The sequence below is a fragment of the Talpa europaea genome, assembly GCF_964194135.1.
Source record: "Talpa europaea genome assembly, chromosome: 6".
Classification (NCBI taxonomy): domain Eukaryota; kingdom Metazoa; phylum Chordata; class Mammalia; order Eulipotyphla; family Talpidae; genus Talpa; species Talpa europaea.
In genome coordinates, this window is record NC_140072.1 from 133,503,328 (window position 1) to 133,520,941 (window position 17,614).

Consider the following 17,614-nt stretch of genomic DNA (forward strand, 5'->3'; position numbering starts at 1 on the left):
TGCATATATACTTAAAAGTATGTATGCATATCCCCAAAGGTATGTATGTATGTGTGTGTAGATCTGCACTACAGAATAAGTTGAGGTAAATCACTAGTTAATATGTTGGAATTCTTAGATGCTTGGATTTCAGAAGTCCTAGCTTTTTGTTTTTGGCGGATTTCACTTCCTGGCCACGCTGCTCCCACTTCGGGCTTCACCAGTGAGGCTCCCCCCCAGAACACGCTCCCAAGTCTACTTCCTGGTGTTGGGCGTGACAGAAGAGCTTTGTTTGTAAAAAGGATGCTCTTGGTCATTTAGAGGCCGTTACCACTTCCTCGCTGTATTCTTTCAGAAGCAGTTGAGAAATGAAATTATAAATGTGTGATTAACTAGTTAATACTTGTCAGGGTAGGTTTTCTTGACAGAAAAACCCTAAAGCTACTGAGTTAATTATGCTCGCACACATTGTTTCTTTAACCTTAGTTTTGCATTTCTGGTGACTTGGGTCCTTAGGAGGTGACTGCTCGTTTACTTGTCCAACTTTCACACGATGCTTGTGTGACTGCTGAGCCGTCCTGGGAAACCAGGGTCTGTGGGCCGGCAGCTAAACTTGGATGCGCTCAAGACATCGTGTTTTGACTTCTAGTAGCTCTTATGGCACAAAACTTTTGTAATGAAAGGTTGAAAGACATTTGCCCCTATAGGAATAGCATATTTGAGTGCATTTTTGTTTAAAAAGTGAAAGTGGCGATGCTGCTTTCTTTCAAAGCTACCGTTGTGACCACAGGCCTGACGCTCATAAGTACTGGGACACGTGCAGGTGGAGCATAAGCTGGAAGAACATTAGCCAGAGTGGTGTGTCCCCCCCATGGAGAGTATGCATGTTTTCTTACAGAATGTCCTTCTAACTCCCAGGGGCAGTCTGCAGCAAAACGACAAGGAAAGTTTAAAAAGGTACTGATTGTCAGTTCTTAAAAAAGATTGCTTAAAGCCTTATTTGCATATTAAACTTTTTCTGTCACTATTATAGATTTTTTTTAAATCTTTCCCTTAGTTTCCTCTCTCTGAGTTCTGCAGTATAGTGCTTTTAGCTTATCAGTGTTGACATACTGCTTATCTAAAGGTTTATTTCTTCCCATAAATTTCTGGAAGACCCCTTATTTATATGTGTGTAGAGAAAATGTTAATGTTCTTCAGTTCTTACTACCACTGTGAAACTGAGTAATATTTGAAATATTGCCTATTTAAAATCCTATAGAGATGAGTATGATTTCTTTTTGCTAGTATGTAGGACAAAGTAGTTATATCTGAAGTCTAAAAACATTGTTAAATTGGATAATTTGATTAATAAAATCTTGTTAAAAGATTTGAAGTAAATTCTATTCCCTACTCTGCATTTTCTGAGCTCTGAAAGGTCAGAGACAAAAATAGCAGTGTATATAGCCAGAACCGAAATAAGGACTGCTGACCTCAAATTAAAACATACACTAAGAGCACCAGCAGATTTCCAGAGCATCACTAAAGTGATCTAACCGGCTTCCTTCAACTTAGGAGGCAATCTAACCGCAAACCAAATTGCACATGAAAAATTCTCCAAGTGTACTTGGGAAAAAAAGGTGCAGTTGAGTTCCCTGGTGAAGGCCTGTGGGCGCCGTCAGTTCCCAGTGGTGCCTCGTGTTCCTGCCGGGGGCTCTGCTCAGGGAGGAAGAGTATGTTAAGGAACAGACCAGAGAGGACTCGGTCTTTCTTAATTCCTAGAATGGGAAACAAGGGATCACCGTTTATGAAAGGTAAAATTAGTTCATTAAAATGACTACTGAAATGTCTAAGTTACTGTGGGGTGGTATCAACAAAACACACCCCAGAAACATCTTTCCAAATGGGAGTAGCTGCTCCCCTGAAACAGTATTTGTCAGCTGAACTTTTGGCCCGTTTGGAGACCACATACTTTCACCTCATGGAGCACAGCCAACATTAAAATGAAAACAGTAAAATGAGCTATGCCCGCACATCACACTCACTGAGCTGTAACTCATTTTGCGTGCAGGCTGTCTTTGAGTGGTTCTGAAAATCACTGCTTTCACGAAGGAGAAAGAGACAGACTAGGAGCCACTAAAAACAGAAGGTGCCTGCTACAGAGGCACAGCCACTCTCTTGTTCTGTTTTCCCATCCCTTCGGTTGTAGTCTAGGGATTTTGGCGGAGTTTGTTTGGGTGAGGTTTATAAATAAGGAAATGGTCAAATGAATTGGAATGTTGTCACTATGTGGTGTTTGGTTGTGTAAAGAACTTGCAGTTCAGTTCACCTCTTCCCATTCTCCCTGCTTTGTGCAAGTTCATGTGAAGCTCTGATTTAAGTCATCATTATTGAAGTCTTATAGGCACATTATAATGTATGTGCGTGTACATGCGCGCGCACACACACACACACACACTCAATTAAAATTAAATATATGATTGCCTGAACAAAATACCAACTAGTATTTTGTATATAATCCTCAATGGATTTGTTCTCAGTTTTAGTAACTTTTGATGTAAAAAATATATTATCTTTTTTTAAGTTCATTGTAATAAGAATATTTTTAGCATCTTGAGCACTCAAATTTTTCATCTTTAAAATATCTACTTTTGTATAATGGTGTACATATTTTGCATTTATGGTTAGTAATAGATTGAAAACTAAAAAAATAATAATTTTGGACTCAAAATTTAAATAGTGCTATGTTATTACACCCAAAAAATCATTACTGGTTTGGCAGATGGGTTTGTTTTGTTTTTTTTTTTTTCTAACTATACTGTCGAACACTGTTGACATTCCTTGTGAATTTGTGGAATCTTCTTTTTGTTGTTTTTAAAACTTACTGTAAGAATCTGCTGTAGAGACAGATTTTAAATTCTGTGTGACAACCCTGGTAGCGAATGCCTTACCTCCTAGTCTCAGGAATTGCCTCATAAAACAGAGGCTTCCCATCCTGACATTGGTCCCTCTCCCAACTCAGGCGAGCACAAGGGGACTCGGGGAGGCCGGGTAGCTGAAAGTGAACCCAAGCTTGGTCCTTGGCGCACGCCGTCCACACACCCACGTTTCTCCTGGTCAAGGGGCGCGATTCCAAAGCCAGTGGCGCCGGACAGAGCGTGTGGGTGGCCCTTCTTCGGCACCTTGGCTTTTGAGGTGTAGCGTCTGTGCTGTGCCGTGAGGCTAGAGCAGTCTGTCCCTGTGTGAACTGGGTGGTGAACTACTGACTTGCTCACACCCCTGACCTTGGCTTTGCCTGGGGCAGTGCCCACCCAGGAGAGCGACCCTTGAGAAGGAGGTGAGAAGCTCTGGTCCCGAGGGAGCTGGCCGAGCAGAGCCCCATCTCGTGGGGCCGCTGCTGCAGGCTCCAGGGCTCAGCACAGAGTGGCACCCAGATGCCTCAGTTGGGTCTGCATTCACATCCCATGAACAAGTCACCCTGAGATTGGAGTCCAGACTTCATGCCAGTGCGCTCTCAGAGCTGCTGTAGGGGGTCTCTTGTGTTCACTGCAGTGATGACACCCCGGCGTGAATTTAACTGTGAGGACTGTGGGATGGGCGTGTTTGTGTAGTGTGTGCACCTAGAAATCTATTTGGAAAAATGGGGACCTGCAATAGGATTTTTTGACTCAACCTATATATTTTTTTTTCTGAAGCAGCTGTTATTAGGACAGTAAAAGTCTTTTTGGTAACGTAATTGGCTCCAGTTTTAGAAACTGTTAATTAAAGCAAACCTAAAACTTGATTTCATAGCATTTTAAATGTAAGCCCCAAGATAGAATTTGAGAAATCAACTTTATAAATGATACTAAATTGAGGACACCTAGTTATTGTGCCCCACACAGATCTTCTAGCAAGTGTAACGTGATTTCATTCCCCAGATAAGAGAGAAGGCATCACTTTCCTAAGTAAAGACCCAGCTGGAGATGGAGGCAATTACGCATTTTTCTGTTCTCTACTTAGCAGGATGTCTCAAAAGAGCTGTCTCTACTTGCTGGCTTTCCTTTCTCTCTCCATATCCCCCTCAGTCAGCCTTTTCCCCCAGCTGCCCACCAAAACAGCTCTGGGCAGGGAGGTCGCAGCCCTGTCAGCAAGCACTTTCTCTGCCCGTGCCACCTCTGGGTGCGGTCAACACTCGGCCTCCCTCCCTCCACAGCTGGTTCTTCCTAGGGGCTGCGCTGCTCCCAGCTCTCTGGCTTCCCTCTCCCCCATCGACATGTGGGTGTGGAGCGCTTACCCCCGTGCGGGTCTTGCTCTCCTCACCCCCAGTGTGTTCTGCAAGCGCTGTGCTGCTGCTGGCACCAAATGTCTCAAACCCACTCCTTTTCTTCCTTCTCCGCAGCCTGTTCTTTAGTTCAAGGCCCTGTCGAACTCCTAGGTTTACTTCCTCACTTTACTTCCTCAGCTACTTCCCTCCTCTCTGTCATCCATTCTTTGGATTGCATCAAGAGTTATTAAAAACAACCCAGAATCTCAGTCCATACAGGAGCCAGAGTCATCCAGCAGAAGGCAGCCACCTGCGGTCCTGCCGCTGCGTGCAGAAAGCCACTCCTGTTGCATCTGCAGTAAAAACCATTTCTCAGCGTTCTGTCAGCCCTACTCTCTGCAGCACTCGGTGCTAGGGCCATGCGTGCCCAGCACCAAACGCGGGCGTTTACGTGCTGGCCTTCTACCTCCGGATACTCCTTCCTCCCCTTCTTTCCTGGGGTTCACTCCACTGGGGTCACTGAGGGCCGCTCAGAGCGTTATCGCCTCGTTGCGATAACTGTCTACGCCCGTCTGTGCACACCGGTTCCCTTACCTCGTGCCACACCCCCTTGGCCTAGCCCGTCTCCCTGGCATGGGGTGTGGGGCGTGGATCGGGAAGTGTTTCCTGACCTACGTGCTTGTTGGCCACACGGGAGGCTGGAATGGCCTGGCTCCTCCCGGCAGCACCTCCGCCGGGGGGGGGGGGGGGGGGGGACTGTCTTTGATCTTACTTAGAAAAGAAGACCTTTCCTTTTTCTTAATTCTAACTTATTTCCTCTCCTTCTCAGATGTAAATGTGAAACTCGGTATGCTCTAGTCATTAGTGTCCCCACTAAAACTAAAGGTGCCAAATACACTCCAAAGGAGAGAAGTCTGCTCTACCTTCCGTATTTAAAGGAGCTGAAGAAATATCAGTACTTTAAAGATTGTGAACTTTGCTTTGGGAGAAAATTACTCTGGTCGCAGATTGAAATGTTTGATGTGCGGTGGCCCCGGAGCCTGGAGGACAGTGTAGTTCAGCCCGGGCCACATGTCCCGAGAGTCAGCTGCTGTCGGTGGTGGTTTGACATATGTGAGTCCGCCTGTTAACCTCCGCTCTCTCCACGCTCAGGATGTGATCCCTGTTCATTACTACCTAATCCCTGCACCAACAAAGACGAAGAATGGCAGCAAAGACAAAGAAAAAGATGCAGAAAAAGAGAAAGATTTAAAAGAAGAGTTTACTGAAGCATTACGAGACCTTAAAATCCAGTGGATGACGAAGTAAGTTGACTGGCTTTTAATCCTCTGAGCTCCGGCGTTGTGTGGTCTGGGCAGGGCTGTATTCAGTCAGCTGGACAGCGGGCCAGAGGGTTACAGGGGCTGTCTAATTTTCTTGTAATTATTTTACAATTACCTTTTGTGATAAGAATATTTTTTATTTTATTTTAATCACGTAATCTGATTTGCTCTGGGAAGAAGAGACTTTTGTTGGAAGATAAAGCAAAGAAAATGAAGCCACTTTTCCCCCGTTCTCCAAAGCTAGTAGAGTCCTGCAGTGCCGGCCTCTGTCTTTGAGGTGTAGCTGTGCAGATGGTGGCAAGGCCTGGCTTTCCCGTTCCTGTTCGGTTACCACCACTCCCTGTGTCCCTTACTGGTCCTTTCAGAGCCCGTTTTAACCACTGTCCAGTGGATGACCCCGTGGATGAAATTCAGCCTTCACAGGTGCTTCGGCACAGACATGTGTGCGTCCTGTAGTTCCATCAGAGAGCGTCCCAGAAGAACGGCCGTTACCTCAGAAATGTTTTTAAAAGTCGTGGCTGGCCAAGTTGCCCTCTAGAGGGACTGGACAGTGGCTCCGCCTGCCGAGGCTGGTGCCCCGTCCCGCTGACATGGAGCCTCGCTGCTCCGGCTGCAGAGGGACCCGGCCGTGGGTGACCGTTCTTTTTAAAAACCAGCCTTTAAACCCCTGGAAGTGATCTTGGGGGCATGTAGGAAAAGGGGAAACCTCACGTCAAGAACATCTGTAGCAGCTCTGAGAGGGGCCTCCCCGTGGCGCGGCAGGTGGAGCCCCGCGCTGTGGGGTGTCCGCGGCCTCCGCGGCGGCGCGGGTTCGATGCCCGCCGGGGGGACGCGGTGGCGCGGGGAGGACGCGCGGCTCTGCCCGAGGTGAGCGGGGCGTCTCCGCGCGTCTCCCCGCAGGCTGGACTCCAGCGACATCTACAACGAGCTGAAGGACACGTACCCCAACTACCTGCCGCTCTACGTCGCGCGCCTGCACCAGCTGGACGCGGAGAAGGTGGGCGCCCTCGCGGGGAGGGGGGCGGGGGGGCAGGTGTGTGTGTTGTTTGTATCCGGTTCTTTCACGTCGGCGCGTCTGGGGAGCCGTTTCCATGGTGGGGTGGGGGGGGAGGCCGCGTCCGCCTCTCGCCTGCGGCGCCCCGAGAACGCCCCGGCGCCCCTGACCCGGCCCGTGCCCCCCAGGAGCGCCTGAAGCGGCTGAGCGAGATCGTGGAGGCCGCGAACGCCGTCATCGCGCACGTGGACCAGACGGCGCTGGCCGTGTTCCTGGCCATGAAGACGGACCCCAGGCCCGACGCGGCGACGATAAAAAAGTACCTACCAGTAAATACTCGTCCTTGCCTCTCCCCCCCGGGCGCCCGCCCCCCAGCCCCCTCCGGGGCGCGCCCCTCGTGGGGGCCCCCCCACCCCCCCCAGCAGGGGACGGCGGGGGCGCAGGCCCGGGCTGGGGAGGCGCCCGCTTCTCTCCCCTCAGCGCGGGGCGGGGCGGCTCCCCAGCCCGGCCTTCCCGTCGCGGGGCCCCCGCCCTGCAGCCCCCGCGCCCCCAGGTCCCCTCCCCTGCGGCCTCTTGGCCCCGGCACGCACGGCTCCCCGCACCCCGGCTCCCCGCACCCTGCTTGGCGGCCTCCCGGAGCCTCCTGGCGCCACCGGCCTGACCCGCGGCCGCACCCCGTGTGCGGGAAGGCGCGCGAGTGCGGCTCGTTTTGCTGTGGCCCCTCCCGAGATCGTGGCTCTTTCTGAAGGGCACCGTTCAGTAAAAAACATCAGCTCCAGGCTGAAGTGAGCCAGAAGTGGACGGTGGGTTTTCAGATTTGCTGGTGCTTTGCTCACTGTTTGTTTCAGACACTGGCCTCGGGGTCGATCAAAAAGTAATAATAAAATGAGGTCCTGGCTCTGAGCTTACAGTCATAAGGGATTTTAGATACACCGTGATGAAACTAGAAAGAAGCCATAAAACTGCAGAAATCCTAAGATGGCAGCGGTTTTTACATTTCTGGCAACTGGATCAGTTTTGTCTACCCTGTAACTGCGGTATTTGCTTCAGGCCTTTGCTTTATCCAGACTGAAATGGGCTCAGACAGGCTGGGCTGAGCAAAGATGCGAGCTGAGGGCATCTGGGCCTTGTGCTCCACACGAGGTGCTCACGGGAGAGCCTGTTCCTCTAGGTTTTACCTGTTGACAAGGAACACCTGACTTATGCTTGACTTCTCATCTCCGTGCAAAGCTGCTTTCACTTAAATTGCTTCTATGTGAAAAATTACAATAGCTATTTTTCCGTCTTAAAAATGGCACTGTTTGTAGGTGATCTAGAAAGTTTTAATGATAAAATTTGAACTACAGTTCACTTAGCCACTAACGTGTATCTTTCAAGTTGCTTCCTAAAATGTGGCCACCACCACCCCCATCAGTACCTGGTAGAGCTGGCTCAGGGGTGTTACTGAGCAAACACGTAGGTAAAGCAGTACTCAGGGGAGGGGATGTGAACAGGAGCAAGACACTCCTAGGAAACACGCAGTCTGGCACAGCAGGGGAGACCACTAGGTAGGACGCGATCGAGAGGGACACTCAGAAGTTCACATTTGACAGCCCACCGGAAGGAGGCTGCATTTGCTTTTGAGTGGGGGAAGGCGTGTGGATTATTTATTTAATCCAAGCAGGTCACCATAAAATTAGAGGAAATATTCCAGATGAGTAGGATTTGGTCTTGGATCAGAAGATAGAAGAGCTCTTTGGGGAACTGAATCCAGGACTGCAGCACAGCACTGCGCCACCGGCATGCCCCCTGGATCCTGAATCCTCCTGCCCTTCTATGGGCAGCGAGGAGCAGGCAGGATGGTCAGGGTGCTGAAGCCTGCGGCCCTGCCCCACTAATCCAGCTCTGTCTTCCCTCTCATCATGGGAGTAAGAATGGGGCTTGGCTCCTAGGGTTGCCTTGAGGCATAAAGAAAGAACTGCCCGGACATTTCTGGTGTTTCCTCGCATCTAAAAGAGGGGGCATGGAACAAATGCCATCTGTAATGTCCCGACTCATAAATCCTTCTCTTCCTAAGTCGTAACCAAGCGGTCCCCGCTCACACTTCCCAAAAAGAGAGTGAAAGCCGGCCCTTGTAAGCTTTGGGGCTCTCAGCTGATAACGTCGGCATCCGTGTCGCACGTGTATCAGGGTTAGGGTTGTCACCAGTTGTAAGAAGCTTTTGGGTTGCTTTGGGGGTGGGGGGTTGTCCCATTTTGTTTACTTCCTGCTAATCATCGTTGACTGTAGTCCCAGCAGAATTGGTGTGTGCCCCATTTCCCTGGGCCCTTCGGAATCATTCTTACCTTGGTGAGTTGTTCTTCCCATGTCTGAAGGCCTCGCGCTCACTCCCTTGGCACTTTCAATCCTCACTGTCTTCACCCCTGTCAGAGGAGTTGAACAAAAAGTGCCTCAGATAAGCACACCAGAGATGAACTCATCCCCTGGAGTCTAGGTAGCTACTTGTTTTCATTCAACAGTGATTGATTGACTGATTCTGTGCTGGGCTCCGTGCTGGCACTTGGGAATGCATCAGAAGAAAACAGATGCCTGCCGGGAGCGCAGAGCTGAGCGGCCCCACTGCGGGGCCCCGAATAAATCAGCTGAACTCTGTGCCTCAGTCTCCTGCTTTGAAAATGGGGGGGTGGGTAATAGACAGTATCTTCCTCGTAGGATTATTTTGATTAGAAATGAGTGACTATGTTAACATGCTAAACCAGTTGCTGGTGTGTTCAGGGTAAGCATTGAGTTTGGCTCTGCTCATACTTGAAAGCTCATGGCAGGAGGGACGTGTGTACACGCACACAGACACGCATGCAGGGGTTGCTGTGCAGCAGAAACCTAGAGCTTAAACAGTCGTAGCGGAAAGATCTAGAGTCAGAGCATCTTTCAGGTCTCATCGCTTGTGGCATTTTGCTTCAGCCAAGTGCAGTTAGCCCACATGATCTAATCGATACGTGCACTCTAGTGGCTTGTTTCATGTTTATTTAGAAATAAGAAACTTGATCTGCACTACACATGTCTATGCTCTTTCTGCATTATAAATCTTAGGCAAAAGATGCATGAATGTAATTTCAGATAACGCTGTACTTCTAAAAAAAAGGTGTGTTCACACGAAATGTTTTCGATCCGGTGCAGTGACATGGACAAGCAGAAGTCTACCCTCGTCGATGCCCTGTGTAGGAAAGGCTGCGCCCTGGCCGACCACCTGCTGCAGGCCCAGGACCAGGAGGGGGCTGTTTCGGGGGACACGGAGGGGAGAGAGGACGAAGGAGACAGTGTTCTGGAGTCCCTGACTGAGACTTTTTGGGAAACTACAAAATGGACTGACCTTTTTGACAATAAGGTACCTTCCAGCTTCTTGCGCCGCGTGCTCAGACCTTGGTTCCTGCTTCCCCACTTTGCCCGCGGCCGCCTGCGTGACAGCTGACTGGCCGAGGAGCAGGGGAGGGGAGAGCCTCCGAGCTGGCTCTGAGGAGGCTGCTGTGTCTGTCTGCCCTGTTTTAAGGCGACTGCACCATTGATCTAACTGCAAAGTGGCTGCTTAGCCACTCGCCCTCCACCGGTTCGGGAAAGCGTGGCGGTGTTCTGGTTCCGCCAGGCTCGTACGGCGTTACGACGAAGAACGTCGCCTGGCAGATGTCTGCGTGCAGCCCCGCGTCTGTGTGCTGGGTTGTGGGGGTGAGAAAGGAGTGTGTTCTGATTCGTTTGGGTTCTTTTCTCAAAACCCTTCAACTTCCAAATAATTTCCATCATATTTATAGCCAAACGGTTTCAGACTCTACTTTAGAAAAAGAAACATTGATGCACCCTTGGAAATTCAGGTGATAAAGCATTCGAAATCCTGTTCAGCTCTCTTGTTCTAATTTTTACAGTAGAGATCCCATAGTAACAACTTGTCTCTCTTCCTTCCTTCTGGAGAGAGGAAAGACAAGCGGAATCAGTGGAATGCTCCTTGCCCGCCTCACAAACCTGTGCTGTTCTCGTAGGTTGCTGCTTGTTTTCGGGGTTAATCTGGCTGATTTGGAGGAAGGGACTCTGGAAGTAGGAGAAAAGTCTTCCTGCGCGCTTGGTTTTTTCCAGCACCGAGCGCACCGCACGTAGAGAAGGGCACAGCCGTATCTAGGAAACTGAGTCAGTCCACGCCGGGGTTAGAATTTAGATCGCAAATGAGACCCCTGGAGTTTGATTTGCACCATGCCTTTATCCCTGGTGACCTGGGGCAAGTTACTCAGTTCCGTGCTTCAGGCTCCTAGTTGTTGAGTGAGGACGGCCGCACGCTCCCTTCCACGGGCATTTCTGAATTAAGAGCCTGGAAGGGTGGCAACCGTGTTTGCTATTACTTCTGACAGTTCTCACCTGTCTGCTATGTGCCAGCCACTGTGCTCACTGCTGGAAAAAGATCAATAAGAAGCAACAAGTCAATAAACACTTGGTGAACATCTTAATAAAATCGTTGTGAATCTTTTCCTGCATAACACTGCTGCATTGGCAAGCTTGCGTTGTAGACCTGCCTATTCACTCACAACAGCAGGTTTTGAACACTTTAATCTCAAGAATACAAATAAATATGACAGGATGCCTTTCTTTGAAAACAATCTCCGTATTTTAAAAGTGGAAACCGAAAATATAAATAAATGGCTACAAGTAGAGTTGCCAAATGGAATAATTAAAGGCACAAAACATACAAAAAGGAAGCGGCTGAAGGTAAAATCATAGTTATCTGATAGGATGGTGTGTTGGTTACTGCTATTTTATAATTTTCGCAACTTACAGTGACTCTTTATAGTGTGGTACCTCTATCCAAATGTGCATCTTTGTGATTTATGTTTGCTCTGCTGTCTTTTGCCTAAAGATTAGCTTGGTGATGGATTCCAACAATTTGTAGTTTATTGTAATTTTCCTCCACAAAGTAAATGCTCTGTTCTGTGGAATTCCCAGTTCTTTGAAGATTGGAATTGTTCTTTTTAAAATTTGTTTCATGTAACTTGATCCTTTTAAAAGCTGCACTTCTATTAAAGCCTTTTGCCTTGCGATGTAAATAATTCACAGATAAGCTTCATCTTGTTTTATATTGCAGGTTTTGACATTCGCATACAAGCATGCATTGGTAAATAAAATGTATGGGAGAGGCCTTAAGTTTGCAACTAAACTTGTGGAAGAAAAGCCAACAAAAGAAAACTGGAAAAATTGTATTCAGGTAGGTGATACTTTAATCATGAGTGTTAAATGTCACTTCAGTATTGCATAATGGGCCCAGTAGCTTAAAAGCCTTGTAGCCTGGTGTAACAGTATTGATTTTATTGGGACTAATAATACTGATTCACGAGATGTGAACTGTAAAATAAATGCACACGAGACGGCCAGTAAGCTGCTTAAATTTATAAGATGTTCCGCTCCTATCCAGAAAACTTATGTAGCCTCAAGTATTTTCAACTTAGACCAAAATGCATTATGAATTTTGTATAGTTAGAAGACAGTTTTTCTTCGTGAAAGAAGCAATTCCTCTTCAGTACATGTTTAACCCAATTCTAAAATGTTTTTATTTTCAGAGTTTATATTTGTTCTTTTCCTCATATGAAATGATAAACCATTTTGTTATTTTATCATACATTATATACAGAGAAATTCTGTATTTGAGCTTTCTGCACAAGTTAATTGTCAAGTATAAAAACTTAAGTTGAACTCAGCAGGAATTACTTTAGCCTCACCTGTCTTTGTACACATGTAATTGGTTAGGCCCAAAGGCGAGATGGAAGTGGGAGGTTTGGCCCTGCCCCGGGCCTGGTCTTACATTGAAAGTGGTCTTTACAGGTAAAACTGACCATAGGTTCCTGTAGACATTTTCGATAACGATGGGAAACTAAAGGATAGCTGTACTCTTAGAACGTTCCTGGGCACCTTTACCACTCAGTCCAAAGTAGAAGCTGTTCTCATTTAATCTGCGTGAGGTTTTTGAGTAGGTTCAGCAGACCCCTGGAGCTGTTGCTGTGTATAGTGGGATTCGCGTCTCGTAGACTGGACTCTGAGCACTTGCCTTGGAGAAGGTGGTGGTCCCTCGACATGGCGGGGAGTCTTCTAGCCTTTCCCCCGCCCTTGCTCCCCTGCGGTCTGTTCTCCCACAGCAGCCAGAAAACATAGCTTTTGACTCCCAGGGAAGCATCCTCAGATTCAGAGTCAGATTCACACTTCACTCCGGGCCCCACCAGGCCATGTGCTCCGGCTCCCTCCTTCTGCGCGAGCCGGGTCTCCCATCTCACTGCCCCTTATTTGCCCTGCTTCTGCGCGCCAGCCTCTGTGCTTGGCGGAGAGGCAGCCACGCCCTCCCCCACCAAAGAAGCGAGCCGTTCCCGCTGTGCAGAGAGCTCTGCCCGAGTTCACAGAGTAGGTTTCCACTTGTTAAGTCTCAACTTAAATGCCACCTCTCGAGGTCCCTGTCTTGACCATCGCTCTTCCCTGAGATTGCCAGAGCAAGTTGTGTTGGTCCTGTAGTCCTCATAGGTGTCTTGAAAATTATCTGTTTATTTATTTATTCACCAGTTTGCTTATTTATTATTTGGTTTTCCTGAATAGAACATATGATTCCTGGAAGTGGGAAGTGAGTTTGTTCAGTGCTGTCTTCCTGAAGCCCCTAAGAACAGTGTTTGACTTGCAGTAGGCTCTCAGAAAAAAGAATGAAAGGAAACGGTTGCTAGAAAGGAACGGGGAAGGTAAATTAAGTCAGAAGAAAGGAGGACAGACAGAAAGGTCAGCAGAAAAGACAGCAAGAAGGGATGACGATGTTCTCCCAGGTAGGGCTGGTTGGTGGGAAAGCTGGTGGATCTGCTGGTAGGAAGGAGGGTCGCTGTGGGGCGGGATGGGAGAAAAGTCCCACTGCTCCGTTAGCACTAAATGTGACGTACCGGATTGACCCTGAGCCTTGGGCTTGTGGAACTCCTGTTCCTTAACAACATGTCGTTGTCTTTTGTTACAGCTGATGAAGTTACTTGGGTGGACCCACTGTGCATCTTTCACTGAAAACTGGCTCCCCATCATGTATCCTCCTGACTACTGTGTATTCTAAATTAGGAACCAGACTTTACCTTTTACAAAAGAAAGTTTTATAGTGAATGGATCTAAAAACAAATTTGTGGCATTTTTAGTCTAATGCATGTTTCATCCACTATCAAATACTGATTATTAAAATGATGTGTATTTATCAGAGAATTCGCTGGCGTGTGGCTTAATACATGTAAGGCTAGGCCTCTGGCATCATGGTGTTTTCTTAATGCCTCCCGCTGCGGACACGGGCTGTGCCCTGACTGCCAGCTCCACGGACTCTCATCTGGGTCGCAGCTGTTCATGTGCATGTAGGTTCTCAACAGTAACTTTTAACTGCAAACCTGTAAAATTCTATTTTTTATTTTATAAATGAACAGGGTTTTAACATGCTCGACTTTAATTTTTTCAAATTGTATGAAGGCCTTAAAAAAGCTACATTAAGCGTAGCTAAAATTATTTATTGGACTAAAAAGTAACCGAACTTCATTTCAGTTTGTTTTTTTTTTTTTGTTTTTTTGCTTTTGGCAAAAGTTTACATTCAATTGAGGGGAAAAAATAAAAAACCGGCACAAATAAATGCGTGGCAGTTGCTGGAGCATAAGTGCTTCCTTCTGTAGATCCTCACATCTTGGAGTTATTTCAGGCCAATCATCTCTAGCATCCTCTTGACGTGCAGCATCTGAATGAACTAATCATACATGTGTGAGTGCCAGACAGCTAAATATTTATCAGGTATTGTAAAGATACACATATGGTATGTTTATTGAAAGTTGAAATAATGTAAACACGTGAATAAATGTGCGAAAACCAAGATCACAATACACCATAATGCACTCTGATACCTTAATTTTTTTTATAAATAATAAAAATGAATATTGAACCTTCTTAAAGTTGGTCTTAGTTTTTCATAAAGTTGGGGGTTAGAACAGAAATGATACATTAAATCCTTAGGCAAAAAATTCAACATATTATGAGGTAATTTATTTTATAATGTTTCTGTAGGTTGCAATTATTTGGATATAGTTCCAATTCTCATGTGATTAACTTTTATGTATGTTAACTTATTATTTTTATGTTTCTGGCTACTATCCTTGCTTCTCTAATCCTGTCTCCATGAAATAAAAAGACACACATAGACAATATTAAAAGACCTCTACGCACTTATGGCAAGCGTGTTTGTGTGTATGATTTTTAAATCTTATTCCCTTAGAATTTACTGCTGCAGAATACCTGCCAGTACTCTTGTCTAGCCATTCATAACTGTATCTTGATAATGGGCCATTTATCTGATAAAAACATGAGAGACTTTATGAAATAATACAAATATGTATTCAAACACTTTTTATACAGTCCTAAGCCATTTATCATTTGGAGTGCATCCATGAACAGCCACATGCGTCTTCTCACACAAGCACGCATGCTTTACCTACATACATACAGGTCCCAAAGTGTGCAGGTTGAGTCCTATGAGGAAATTGAGAAAGGGTAGGATGACTCTCAGTCGTACTGCTGATTGACTGGCTGAGTGACTGGTGGGTAATTACAGGGCCCCTTGTTCAGCCCAGCTTTTACCATTCCTCATAAGTGTCTTCTAGAGCAGAGACCAGGGACTAGAGCATAGTGTCAAAACTGGACAGCTGCCTGTTTGTAGATAAACTTTTTATTGGAACTCAGCCACATCTACTCATTTGTGTGATGTCTTACTTGGTATAATTTCAATCCTTTTAAATGTATTCAGTCTTTGTTTTGTGACCTAACATCCTCTGTGTAGCCTGTTTTGTCTATTATTGGATGTGAGGTATTGAAACCTTACTTGATTTGTCCCTTCAGTCCTGTTTTGTCTCATGAATTTTGAGATGGATTTATGTGTATAATGTGGTTGATAGCTTAATGAATTAATCCGCTAATCATAAAATGTCCTTCTGTGTTACTAATAACAACTTCTGGCTTAGAGTGTGTTTCCTTTGATGTTAGTATAACCACTCCAGCCCCCTGGTGACTATTTGCCTGGTCTATATTTTTCTGTCCTTTTACTTTCAACTTACCTGAATCTAGAGTATCTCTTATACACAGCCTTATCATTGCAGTGTTTAATCCATTTATACTTAGTGTAATTACTGATAAGAGTGTTTCTGTCTGCCATTTTTCTATTTTTCATTGTCTTATACCCTTTTGTCATAGTCTTTTACTACTCCCATATTTTGTGTTATATCCCCCCCCCTTCCCGTTGTGTCATATTTTTTAGTGTACCATTTTAATTATCATTTTTCTCATTATGTTTTTATCTTTTTTAGGGGTTGCTCTGGGGATTGATTTTTTTTTTTTGTAAGCCCCTGCAATTGGAGCAATCTAGCTGGATTTAATACCAACTTAATTTCAGTGACCTACAAAAGCTTTCTTCTCCTGTACCTTCATTCCCTCCCCCATCCATTATACTGTTGTATCATAAAGTTACATCTCTGTACATTGAAATATTCATAGACATTACTCTATGCAGTTGTCTTCTAAAATCAGAGAAGTGTTTTTAGAAATTTGCAAACACGAAAATACTTGACAATGTCTCTATTGTATTTTCCTATGTGATCTTTACCGGTGCTTTTTATTTTTTCATTGTATTTCAGGTTATCAGCTAGTGTCCTTTCATTTCAGCCAGAAGGATGCCTTTTAGTATTTCTTGTAGGGCAGATTTGCTGACAACATGCTCTCTCACTCTTTGTTTATCTGGCAATTCCTTAATTTTGCCTTCATTTTTGAAGAATCGTTTTGCTGGTTATAGCAATAGAATTCTTGGTCGATGGCACTTAAAATACCATCCCTCTTCCATCTGGCCTCCATCCAACTGTTCCTCTTACTGATCCTTGTAAGTGACAAGTTGCTTTTCTGAATGCTTCTAAGGTTCTGGGTTGTTTCTGTTTTGCTGGGACAGGGGAGGAGGCCACATCTAAAGATTTGATTCTGATTCACCTGGGTGTGGAGCTCTGATTTTATCCTTTTTTGAATTTGTTGAGCTTGAGCTTCTTGGATGTAGAGGTTGTTTTAAATCAAATTTGGGAATCTCTTTGCCGTTGTTTCTTCAGACTCTTTCTACCCTTTCCTCCCTCTTTCTAGGACCCCATTATGAGAAAGGTGTTTTTCCTTGATAGTGTCCCACAGCCTCTGAGGCTTTCGTTTTCCTTCTTTTTTCATACTCTTTTTCAGATTGGAAAATCTCGAATGACCTGTCTTCTAAGTTCTCTGATTTCATGTCTGCCTGATCAGATCTACTCTTGGCATCCCTTTCAATGAAGTTTTCATTTCAGTTACTGTAATTTTCAACTGCAGGAGTTTTTTACATAGTTCTTTTTCCATAATTTCTGTCTCTGAGATCCTCATGGATCATATCATTTCCTGTAGCTCTTTAGATACTGTTTCATTTACTTGGGACACACTTAAAATAGCTCAAATCAAGTTCAACATCTGAGCTTTCTCAGGGACAGCCTCCCTGGGTTGCCTTTTTTCCTGAATGTGGTCTGCATTACCTTGTTTTGTGGTATATCTTAAAATTTATTTTGTTGAAAACTGGACATTTTAGGTAATGTAACTGGAAGTCATGATCTCCCCACCCCTAGGAATTTTGTTGCTGTGTGTTGTTTACTAACTTTTCTGAACTAATTTCATAAGATATTTTTTGTTGTGCTTGGCCACTGAAATCTCCCTTAGCTGAGTAGTCGGGTAATTGGTTGCTTCAAGCTCCTCACAGGCCTGGGATGCCTGCAAGTCTGCTCCACGGGGCTCCTCAGCAGGCAACTCTAACTTCCTGTTTGCAGAGAGTCTCAGGGTGAGCCCGAGGTGGGAGCCTGGGGCCGGGAGTCTTTCCTGAGGATGTGGTCAGGCCTACCATACACCCGCCCTTCAGTGTGCCCAAAGTCCCTGGGAACATCTCACTCCCAGCATATCCTTTCAAGCCTTTTCATCAGCCTCAACTGTTACCCACTATTTCAGGCGGTTGCTGAATTCAACAGTTGCCTTTAATTATCTAGACAAACACTCCCTGGG

The 17,614-nt window shown here is 45.9% G+C and overlaps 1 protein-coding gene across 2 annotated transcripts in view; it reads left to right on the forward strand.

Annotated features, from left to right (window-relative positions):
• The window catches only part of TPP2 (tripeptidyl peptidase 2), a gene marked incomplete at both ends in the record, with an annotated part of 48,541 nt that extends 34,940 nt beyond the window's left edge, over positions 1-13,601 (forward strand). The window contains 7 exons of one of the 2 annotated variants that reach the window (XM_084234362.1): positions 898-936; positions 5,357-5,508; positions 6,427-6,523; positions 6,709-6,839; positions 9,677-9,884; positions 11,619-11,738; positions 13,512-13,601. In XM_084234362.1, the coding sequence (XP_084090488.1) occupies positions 898-936; positions 5,357-5,508; positions 6,427-6,523; positions 6,709-6,839; positions 9,677-9,884; positions 11,619-11,738; positions 13,512-13,601 (837 nt within the window). The remainder of the gene's footprint in view (positions 1-897; positions 937-5,356; positions 5,509-6,426; positions 6,524-6,708; positions 6,840-9,676; positions 9,885-11,618; positions 11,739-13,511) is intronic. The other variant, XM_084234361.1, reaches the window with a different exon arrangement.
• Positions 13,602-17,614: the final 4,013 nt, after the last annotated feature.